The sequence below is a fragment of the Emericellopsis cladophorae genome (genome assembly GCF_022114955.1).
Source record: "Emericellopsis cladophorae strain MUM 19.33 chromosome Unknown NODE_5_length_938552_cov_118_678949, whole genome shotgun sequence".
In the NCBI taxonomy this organism is placed as follows: domain Eukaryota; kingdom Fungi; phylum Ascomycota; class Sordariomycetes; order Hypocreales; family Bionectriaceae; genus Emericellopsis; species Emericellopsis cladophorae.
In genome coordinates, this window is record NW_026250930.1 from 594339 (window position 1) to 605520 (window position 11182).

Genomic DNA, 11182 nt, shown 5'->3' on the forward strand with positions numbered 1-11182 from the left:
TTTAGGCTGTCTCAAAATACACGCTTCATTTGCCTAAATCTTTGGTGGTTTACATTGAATAATATAAGTATGGTTCCCAACGAGTGCCGGTACGTATTGCGTTGTAGCAGTAGCTTCTGGAGCAGGCATAGGGTAGGTAGGATCTTGGTTCATGAACAAGGACCTTGATGGGCGCGGAAACGTCACGTGATCTGTAATATCAAGTGAACTGGGCAAGCGAAGCTCTTCACGATCCCTTGCCAGCTCGCAGCGCGCACCATTCGCACCAGGGATTTCACCAGCCATCATGTCCACGGCGGCTACGAAAGGTCGATCGGCCTCCCCAGGCGAGGCCAAGGCGAAAACCACGCTGCACCCCGTCGCGATTGCCGACACGCCGGCTGCACAGGCCGTTTCCATCGGGCGACCCGCGCTGCTGCTAGGTGCTCTGTACGTGAGATTGCCAGCCCTCATCAATGACCCCGTGGCGGCATTGAACAGCGCGCTGCCGTTCGTCGTGTTGGTGCAAATTGCCTACGCCGCCATCTGCCTGCCCATTGCCGGTGCCCCGACCGTCGCGAAATCAACAAAGAAGCCTCGAGCAGGCGAGAAGAAGAGGACGGAGTCAACAGCACCCGCACTCTTCAAGGCAAGCCTTTTCCAGTCTTGTGTCATGTTACTTGTGTTTCTAACATGTCCGAACAGCAATCTTTCCTCGCGCTCATCCTGACCGTCATCACCGTGCCCGCCGTCCATATTCTCTTTGTGCTCTTTGGCGCACCCTTGCTCGACCACGTTGCCCGGACATTTCTCTGCGCCGCCCACTTCTCCATCCTCGCAGCGTTTCCAATGTTCTACACGCGCGGCGTGGATGCACAGCCCATGCTGGCACTGGCGGGCGCCCACGCGCCGCTTGATGAAGTGTCTGGCGGAGTTCTAGGCGCGGTGCTGGGCGCTTGGTTGGGCGCAGTGCCGATTCCCTTGGACTGGGACCGCGAGTGGCAGAAATGGCCTATTACGATTATTGTCGGGATGTACCTGGGCTATGCGGTGGTTTCCAAGGGCGTCGGGACGCTATTCTACGGCAAGAGACTTGCAAAATCGCCAGGGGAAGGCAACGAGTGAGGATTGTACATGCGTATGTACGAGTACCAATGTGCCATGCACATAGTGAAATCAACAAATCATGCCATTCGCGGTCTCGGTGCGAACCCGGTCGTGACTTCGTCATCGTGCCAAGACCTGTAACTTACGCGTCTTCGTTTCAATTGTACCCAGGGTTGTGCGCCGTCCGCCAAGCCAAGACTACTAATCCCTTGGCGATGTTGACATGGGGAAATTGACATCGAATTAAGGTACCAGTGGCCTGTACGTTTAAAGCTTTAGATTGCAGACTTTTTCTGGAGGCGGCTCAAAAAAGAAAAAAGCCTAACCGTGGGGCTCAGGGCGCTGCTGCGTAATTGAATGTCGGCTGCTGAATGCCGGACCCTGTGGTGAGGCTGACAGCTGGCGGGGGCGCCGCGTGTCAGTGACATGGAGCTCGCAAAGTTGCACGCGCTCGTGAAAATATGCAAGAACACAAGGCTTAGATTTTTTTGATAATTTTTTTTTGGGGTAGCTTCATGAAGTCGTAGACAACCGTCCGCAGCTGCAGGCGATTACTTCATCATTATTTCCCCATCTCTGCATTTGCTCGCTCTGCCATGTTCTATTTCCGTCGCCTAGTGATCGATCAGGGCGATCATTCAATAATTGTGGCTGGTGCTGCGGACGATGTGTGGCGGTGATAGACATGCAGGGCGATGATTGGCTGCTAGCACGTGGTGCATGACCTTGATTGTGGCGCTTGCTCGGCAGATGCACCGTTACAATGACGTAACTCTTAGATGTTGCGAGCTCACCTGGCCGTCGAATTTGGCTAGCTGCTCCTGTCGCTGGTCACGATCCCCTCCGTGGTGGTTTCTGCGATGAAGCTGTGAGAAGAACTCATGATAAACTAGATGTTTCAAGTCAGGCTGAGCACTGTACGGGTGCCAGTGGTGAAATACTCGTACAAACTGTGCTTCGTAATATTCACGGAAGCCAGGGGCTCAACACGCGTATTTATCTGAGCTGCGAGAAAAGCCAGCGGAAACAGAGCGCAGAAATGGCATGCCAAGGCTGTCGATGACGCACGTTCTCGCCTTGAGCGCCGACAAGTACGACCCGTTTACGGCATGGCCGCTCGCCAAGGACGCATGGATGATTGACACCGGACCTGGACTTCCCTGCTTGCTGCCCATTACACACTGGAGAGACGCGCAATGTGTCCGAGTTCCTTCTGATATATAACGTCCATTAGCTTTCCTTTTAGTCTTCCCAATTCTCTATCTCCCGCCTTCTTTTCTTCGAACAACCACAAAACCACACCAACCAACCCCTTCAAGTCAAACCATTCAATTTCTTCCGACCTCCATCACCAGTCACCCACCAATACCGCAACAATGGCCTTCACTGCTTCGTAAGACTCCCCTACATGTCATCACTCGCTGGTCATTACCATTCCGTCACATCCGTAACGTCCCGTGCCGCGGTGTCCTACGCCCTTCGCACGATGTCTTGCCAAAATAGATGGATAGATCTCCGCTAACACAATGCTTACAGCGACATTTGCAAAATCATCTTCGCCGTCATCTTCCCTCCTCTGGGTGTCTTCCTCGAGCGCGGCTGTGGTGTCGACCTGCTCATCAACGTCGCCCTGACCATCTTGGGTTTTATCCCCGGTATCATCCACGCCCTCTACATCATCCTCAAGTACTAGACGGCCTTCGCCAGCGCGCTCTGCTGCGATACATCACACACCATGATTGACGCATAATACCACGGGTCGTGAGGACGACCCTCGAGATGACGACAACGACGCATCGAGAGCAACAACGCCCTTTCTAATAACCTGCTCTCAATTCTGCCTGCACGCTGGGGAATCTTCTATGTTTTTGTCATTTGCACGAAGGAGTCACAGGGGCGAGCGCGGGAAGTGGCACTTGGATTTCTACTTAGTATACTTCGATACCCATAAATCCGACAACACGTCACCGCCAAACAGAACGCAAAACTTGTCTCGTTGTGTGAGGAAATGCACATGTAATGTGCCGTCTGCATTGCACCGGGCTCCGATCCAAGAAAGTGGTGCGGTTCGGGAATTATCGTAGAAACGCTGTACGCCAGTCATCTAAACAAGTGCCATCAAACGTATGTATGTTTTCATGCCTCACAAAAGCTCTCCTTCGCCCTCCTCGGCCGCCAAAGCATCGTCGTTTTCATCCCAGTCCAGTTCAGCGTCCAGTTCCTCTGCGCGTCTCTGCACCTCGGCCAATCCAGACAGCTCCGCGACATAGTCCCTCTCTTGCAGTGCCCTCCTCACGAACCCCCAGCCGTCGCTCCGATACGCTTGAAGGATCTTGGGGCTACACGCGCTGCAGCAGTCGTACGACTGGCCCCTGATGACTATGTTCTGAAACGTTGAGACATAACCCCGGATCTGGTGTGGCACGAGGCCCAGAGGGTGTGACGGGGGATCACGTTCGGGCACAGACCCATGAGTTAGCTGCGGAGCAGGCGCGTGGTTGCCTTTGGGATGCTGGAGCAGACTGGTGAGCGTCTCGACGAGGAGAGCCGAGGCGATGGCTGCGACACCGGGGCGTGTGACGGTGCACTGCTGATCGAGCGTTTGGTCTTTCATGGACTGTGAGTGTGTCTGTCAGCAAACAGTTCGGGCGAGACTGGGACGGCAGTAACCTACATCAGCTGGTGCCACGACATCGTTGCAAAAGTAGCAGCCCAGCGAAGGCGCATCGGCCTCTGTGCTCTCAGCGCCGTGTCGCATTACCACGTACGAATCGAAGCCGAGAGCGGCATTCATGACGATCTTGCCGGCGGCTTTGCCCATAACAGTCGGCAGCCAGCGCGACTCCCGCGTGTCCATCAAAAGAAAGACCACGTCATGCGCGTTGATCAGAGCATGGAGCTTATCGTAGTCGGCCTGTGTTTTGGCCTCGTCCGTGTAAGGGTGCCCCAACATGGGAACAGATAGCGAATGTCCCTCGCTGTCGACTCCGGGATATATCCTCTTCAGCATGGCGGCGGCCGCTGCCGCCTTGGGCTTGCCGCCGTCCAAGCAGTCCTCGAATTCGAAAAGGGGCTGCCGCACAGGGTTGGAGAAAGACACTCTTCCGTAGTCCACGAATGTGACTTTTCTGACACCCCAACCAAGCAAGTTTCTTGAGACGTAACCGCCCAGTGTGCCCGCCCCTAACAGGAGACACTTTGTGTTCTTGACGCGGTCCAGGTCCAGGTCGGGCGCCAAACGCCACTTCATGAGCTTCAGGTTCAAATCGACCGACGAGTCGGCGATCCGTGAGGGGTCCATATACTCTCCGAGGTTCGCTTGCTGTGCCTGCAACTTCCCATTCCGTGACCTCTCCCATCCTGTGACCTTGGGCATGTCTGCCATGACCACTTTCTCCGTGGGGTCCATCTCAATAGGGAGGATCACGCTGCGCGACTCATGCCTCCGTGCCCAGATGTCGCGGAAGCACAGGATCTTCACCTTGTCCAACTTGTAGCGCTGCCGGATCAGGATCAAGAGGTTGCGCAACGGCCAGCCTGGTCCTTCTGGGTAGGTCGACGGGTCCACAAAGGAGACGTAGCGGTCGTTCTCGGGGACCTCGTTGAAGAATCCTTCCTCGAACGCCCGCAGCGAGGCAACCTCCCACCGGTAGCCTAACGTCTGTGTTGTGTCCTCGTCGGTATCTTCTCCTGGTGTGCGGACTTTCTTGGCCAGGAAGAACCCGCGCTCTCTCCCGTCGACGCTGTAGCGCCATGTTCCCACCTTTTCCAGCAGCGCGCTGCTCTCGTCGACTTTCAGATGCTCGGCCGGTCCGTTCCGTTTCCATTGCGGGTCAGAATGTAGCGCTGGGAACGCGAACCAGTAGGTGCACTTGTATTTCTTCAGGTCGGCGTAGGAGAGGATGATGAAGGACGAGAGAAGCGACGGGACCGAGTAGATGCTGCCGTCGTTGATAGCATCCCAGATTTGCCGTCCAGCGGTCTGCACCATGGCCGTCTTGTCCGTGTTACGAAATGCGTCGAGGGTGTTTGCGTTCTTGATAATGCCCTCGCCGCGCGCCGAAGCGAGAGGGGCCCTACAAGGTCAGACATGTGGCTTCCCGACAAGTGTTTCTTGCGCCTGGCTCACTCTGTGCACGTCAAGGCGTTTCCCAGGATCTGCATGTTGCAGCTCGCATCGGGCTCCTCGAGCCGCGGCTCGTACAGGCCCAGGACGCCGCGCGCGGAGTCGTCCAGCTTGTCATAGTCAAGCTTGGAGGCGAAGAGCGCAGAGTAAAAGGGGAGTTCGATCTCGGAGGTGAATGTTGCGAATTGCAGGGGCGAGGAGGACGAGTTCATCGTCGCGCCCTGTGCTGCCGACATTTGTCTGGCTCGACGATAGACGTCGCCGCCGCTTGTTGGAGGGGAACGACGTGGGACACGGTACGATGCGCGGCTGGTTGGTGGTTTGAGATCAGGGATGCAATAGGTGCGCCGCTGAGGTTTGAGTATCGATGTTGAGGGAGGCGCGCGACGCCAAGGACAACTGATCGCGGTCAGGCCAAGTCGGGGCACTAGTGCTTGCTCGTCAGATGATAAATCCGAGGCGGAGGGAAGTCAAAGTGCGGCTCGTGATGTTCCAGCAGCTGGTCAGCGGGCGGTGGCCAGTGCACACCCAGGCTACTTACAGTGGTGGGCTGGTGGCTCAGGCTGCCATTCCGGGGGCCCAATCGCCAAGTCTTGTGCCCCGCCGCGGGGCTACATCAGTACTGGTACGTAGGGCAGCACGTATCAGGCCGTACTTTGTATTTTTCTGCCTTTTGCGACCTCAATCAAGCAAACCAAATTATCATTGATTCTCTTTGATTATGTTTAGCTGATAGAACCTGGATGTTATGGCCACATGCCTAAGCTTGATCTTTTTCCAGAGATGATTCCAGTCTGAGATACCACATTCTGGACACCAGCAGTCTCAAGCCCATGTGCAATATGACAATGAATGGACACCAGCAGGGCCCAGGTCTGATACTCAAAAAGGGGCAGGTTGGTACTTAAATCAATTCATAGTTACTAAAGTACTGCAAGACTTATAAGCATTAAATCACACCTGAGATTGAGTATCTGGTCGGGACTCTTCAGTACCAAGGGTCGAATGAGGGCATTCTCGCCCAATCATCTTACACGGCTTCATCAGCAAGAAACATGCCCACAATGTGCGACGACGAGTGAAAAAGATCGGAAAGGGTTGAGGAGACACGGAAGGAATGGATCGAATCTTACCATCCTCAGACTTTCGTGCAAAAGGACTGGGGCAACATACGCAGGATAGCATGAAAAGTGGCGATCGACCGACTGTAGCGAAAGCCGAGACCTCCGCATCCCGATTCGAGCTTCTTCCTTTTCCACAACATACAGCAAGACTGTACTGCAAGGCCATGGCAGATCAACACAGCGCGTATACTCTGGGCCACAAAGCCTCCCAGGTCCAGCATCACGAATGGCGCACCGCCGAGAACAGCGCCGGTCACCTCCTCCCGCACCTCAAGGACACAGCGTCCAGGACCCCAGGCTTGAAGTTCCTCGACGTTGGCGCTGGGTCCGGCACCATCACCGCTTCCTTTGCAAAGTACATGCCTCAAGGCCACATCACGGCTACAGACATTTCAGATGAGATCCTACAAAGAGCTGCGAGCTTTGCCAAGAAGCAAGGCGTGGACAACATTACCTTCCAGAAAGCCAACATTTTCGAGCTGCCCTTTGAAGACGGAGCATTTGACATTACTCACGCCCATCAGGTGCTCGTTCACCTGGATGAGCCAGTGGCGGGGATCAAGGAGATGATTCGGGTGACCAAGAGAGGCGGTATTCTGGCTTTGAGAGAAGCTGATATGGAGCACATGGTCATCTGGCCCGAGTTGCCTGGCGTCATCGGCTTTCACGAGACACTCCTCTCTACGTGGAGAGCTAGTGGAGGACATCCCAACGGCGGGCGCCAGCTCGTGAGCTGGTCGCTGCAAGCGGGCGTCCCTCGAGACGACATGACGGCAACCATGGGAACATGGTGTTATAGCCAGGAAGGCGACAGAAGGATCTGGGGTAAGTAGTCCTCTATCAGCACTTGGGTTGTCGTGCGCTAACATGAGCAGCCGATTCCATGATGGAGAGGGTCAAACATGGCCAGATGAGAGTCAAGGCTCTGGAGATGAAGCTGCGGTCGGAGCAGGATCTGGATGCGATGGCCAAAGGTTGGGACGACTGGGCTAGAGCGGAAGACGCGATGATGGGTATTGTGAATGGAGAATTGATTATCCATATCCATTGAAATGACCACAGATAGCCGAAGAACCATTTTATTTCGCAATGAAACTATGCGTTGTAAGGCTGCTTGAGCTACTTAGTGTAGTACGAGTTTCTGGCGAGGGCAATCACATGTTGTGCCTGATGCGAGTACTGCCGCTAGAAGCAGAACTTCCGCACCAGGGTGAGTTAGGCCTACACATCAGCGAATCCGGGCCGGGCGGTACGTAGACGTACTGGCTGTACTTCTTTTGGAACGATGGGTAGGTCCAGAAGTTGCTGATGAGGATCTGGACGTATTCTTCCATACGTGTCATTCCTCCATCCCGGGTGAATTTTTTTTGCTCACCTGACGGCCAGACACAAGAAGATGGCCTACTTGTAGTAACTGGGGCTCTTACGCACCGTCTTTCTATGCAATCAGAATAAGTCTCTTGCTCAGAGGGTTGATCACCTGTGAGCACTCCGGGCTTTCATCATCGCCAATACTTCCCAGTGGGGGATACGCAGTGCGTCTCTCTATCCTGATAAGCATATTTGTGCCAAGGAGATACTTGACGCGAGAGGTTTGCATCGATATCGCTTCAAGAGTAGGTCAGGTTTTGTCCATGCTTGTGCTATCCGATTTGGCTATTCCCACAAAAGTGTGGCACGATGGTACGGCGACAGCGATAGCACTAGAAAACGTCCTTAGCACTTTGTAGTGAGCGGGTCTAGCCGCGCATGAAAGTAAGTCGTACACGTTGACTCATGTGGATGCCTGTGTTCGAAAGTAGGAGTAAATAGATGGCCTCCTATCGTAGTAGCTTGGACCCTTGAAAATTGGGTTGGAGTTGAGGTGTGGGACTCCGCATTTCGCGCCAGCACCATCACGCGAGAAAGCGCGACTATCAACGTCACCGCGTTCGACCCCGGATCATCCATCAAGGGATGCGTCAATATGCTGATTGGTATCTGTGGCAGTGAGTTTCGGCCTGGGTGAGATCTGCGAACCTCTTTGACGGATCTTCTAGGCATATGCTCCGGCAAGAAAACGGTTGCTCACTATCTTGTTGAGCACCATGGCTTCAAACGCCTATATCTAAAGGCGTCGCCCAAGGAGGCCAGCGCTTCGGCGCCAGATGCTTCAAGCAACGCGCCAAGTGAAGAGCAATCACCTGACTCTGAGCCAGAGGCCTTCAGCGGCGCGTTGAGCTCGAGTGCTCTGACGACCAAGAACGGCCCAAGGCTGGCAGCCAAGGGGTCGCTCGCCTTGCGGCCCCAGCCCCAGGAGCATAGCTTCACCTCTGCCGAAGATCTACTCGACTTTGTCACGAGGCGATGGCGGAGTCGTTTTGTCATTACTGACATCCCCACCGAGGCTGTTCTTGACGTGTTTCTCCGACGACCCTTCTTCCTCCTCCTGTCCATCGACGCGCCCCTCACCGTGCGCTGGAAGCGCTACCGTGACCGCTCCAGCAGTGCGTCCGAGGCTTCGCGGATCAGCCTCGAAGACTTTGTCGACCAGAACGATCGGCATTTGTATGATCCACACGACGGTCTGCAGTCCCTCATCTCACGCGCTACTGTTCGCTTGCTCAACACGTCGTCCTCGCTGGCCCATCTCTACGCTAAGCTCGGCAAGCTGGACATCCCCAACCCTGACCGCCTGCGGCCCGGATGGGATACGTACTTTATGGCACTCGCCTCGCTCGCGGCGCAGCGCTCCAATTGCATGAAGCGTCGCGTGGGCTGCGTGCTCGTGGGTCGCGAGCGTAGGGTCATCAGCACGGGCTACAACGGCACGCCCCGAGGCCTGACGAATTGTGCCGATGGCGGGTGCCCGCGCTGCAACGAGGGCAACGGGTCTGGCGTCGGCCTGGGGACCTGCCTGTGCATTCACGCCGAGGAGAATGCGCTGCTGGAAGCTGGCAGGGAGAGGATCCGTGACGGCGCAGTTCTATACTGCGATACGTGCCCGTGTTTGACGTGTAGCATCAAAATTTGCCAGGTTGGAATTAGTGAGGTTGTGTATGCGCATGGATACAGCATGGACAATGACACGGCTGCCGTCTTCCAGCAGGCGGGCGTCAAATTGCGGCAGTTTACACCGGTACGTTGGCGCACACAAAGCAAACCTCCATTGTCACTCTCCCCGTCACAGGAGCATTCACTAACTTTGTCACAGCCGCCAAACGGTCTGATTCACCTGGAGAAGATGGAGCTTTACTGAGGAGCAGGTGCAGCAACAATGGGAGAGAGGAACTGCGGCAGGGCCGGGGAAGTTTTGTTATTCAGCCCATAAATATTAGTCCTTTCGATTTCCCCCTCTCAATACTTTGACAGCGACTGTGCTCAGAATCCAAACTCGCAATAGATTGGCCTAGCGAAACCGGTTCAACGCTCTCGGCAACATGGGCCTCTCCAGCTACCTCCTCGCATGCTCTCGAAACACAGGACTCGTTGTCCAAGCGTAAGGATGGAGAACAACCGGCACGATTCACCTGGAACATCCGAGGCGATCTGTACACTCAATTCCTCGACGCCCCTTCTGTACTTCAGAATATGTGGCACAAACTAGTGTACAGGGCCTGGCTCATTGAGGAGCTCGAGAGAAACGTGGTACATGGCTTGCCCGACATATGCGAGGCGGTCTTCCGGAACAACAGGGAACCTCAGCTGGTTGATCGGCTTGAGAGACTGAATCCGCAAGTGTGTCGGACTCAGCGGACGATTGTGGGTGACATGGTGATGCTACGACACATGCACGCCAACCATGTCCATCAGAGGACGAGCAACGAGGCGACATGGGTGGTTGGTCTCCTGTCGGACGTTCAGTCGATTGTAAGTCCATGGCAGCATCTTCAATGCAGAGAGGAGGCTTACCACGTCGAATCAGCTTGACCAGAGCCTTACAGTAGCGAACTACGGGGAAGGCTACCACATGATTGCCAGAGTTGTCGACTCGATTTATGAGGTAAGAGGGAAAAGACAATATCCATCGGCGCGTCTCAGCCCACATCTTACCAATTGCTACAGCACGTCGACCGTCTCAGTCCGAGCAACACGTGGAGCAGTGAGAACCGCCATCGGCTGCAGCGTCAATATATGAGGTGGAGCCACATGCCTCCCAAGACGGATGACTATGTGACATTGAGGCTCTACAACACAAGTACGGTAGGCAGAGCAGAGCCCTGGAACGACGGGCACGGTTCTGGTTCGAGGTGGCTTGCCAGTATCAGCAGCGTGAGCGTGCGCTCGTGCTTGGGTCTCTCCAGACTTTCTTTGATAGGTGCATAGACGCCAGGAACCATCAGCAGGCTACAAGTATCGGCTGACAGCTACAGTCAAAGACGCCTCACGCAGCTGCTGCTTTACAGGGTTGAGGAGGGTGGTATGGCGTACTGTCCTGCCCCCTCCCCCCCTGGATGGATAGATTGAGTATCTACGTCACGGCCATCGATGACGGACCAAAGCATCGTAGGAGCTTCTATAGCTCGTCAATAGTACGCGTCCGCCGTCTAGCACTAATTGTCATCCATGATTCGACCCTCCTTCAAATTATCCGGAACCGAAGCAAGAGGAATGTCATCAAGCGCCACCACCGACTCGCAGTACGTCATCGCTCTCCCAAGGGTGGTGGTGATGTTGACCCTGCGGAGACACTAATACGTAGCGCGTCGTTGTTTGCCGATCCATCCAATGGTCCAGTCTCTCTAAAAGGGTTGCGAATGTCAACAAACAACTCCTAGAGAACATGCCAGATCGACGTTGCGTGCGTGTACGAATTTGGTACTTGGTACAAATATAGAGACCTTCAATGTTTCATCTCTATGAGGTA

At 54.8% G+C, this 11182-nt stretch overlaps 3 protein-coding genes across 3 annotated transcripts; 2 read left to right on the forward strand and 1 right to left on the reverse strand.

The window, feature by feature from the left end:
- Positions 1-286: 286 nt before the first annotated feature.
- On the forward strand, positions 287-1104 carry J7T54_004752 (Glycosylphosphatidylinositol anchor biosynthesis protein-like protein; the record flags this gene model as incomplete). The annotated part of the gene is made up of 2 exons (XM_051503439.1): positions 287-553; positions 685-1104. The coding sequence occupies 2 exons, from the start codon at positions 287-289 to the stop codon at positions 1102-1104; spliced, it is 687 nt and encodes a 228-aa protein (XP_051365062.1).
- Positions 1105-3229: 2125 nt separating this feature from the next.
- On the reverse strand, positions 3230-5448 carry J7T54_004753 (uncharacterized protein; the record flags this gene model as incomplete). The annotated part of the gene is made up of 3 exons (XM_051503440.1): positions 3230-3703; positions 3761-5162; positions 5216-5448. 3 exons carry the CDS (start codon positions 5446-5448, stop codon positions 3230-3232), a joined length of 2109 nt encoding a protein of 702 aa, XP_051365063.1.
- A 947-nt stretch (positions 5449-6395) lies between these two features.
- Positions 6396-10679, forward strand: J7T54_004754 (Deoxycytidylate deaminase-like protein; the record flags this gene model as incomplete). Its single annotated transcript, XM_051503442.1, has 7 exons — positions 6396-7161; positions 7212-7310; positions 8376-9454; positions 9799-10185; positions 10241-10318; positions 10381-10518; positions 10587-10679. The coding sequence occupies 7 exons, from the start codon at positions 6396-6398 to the stop codon at positions 10677-10679; spliced, it is 2640 nt and encodes an 879-aa protein (XP_051365064.1).
- Positions 10680-11182: the final 503 nt, after the last annotated feature.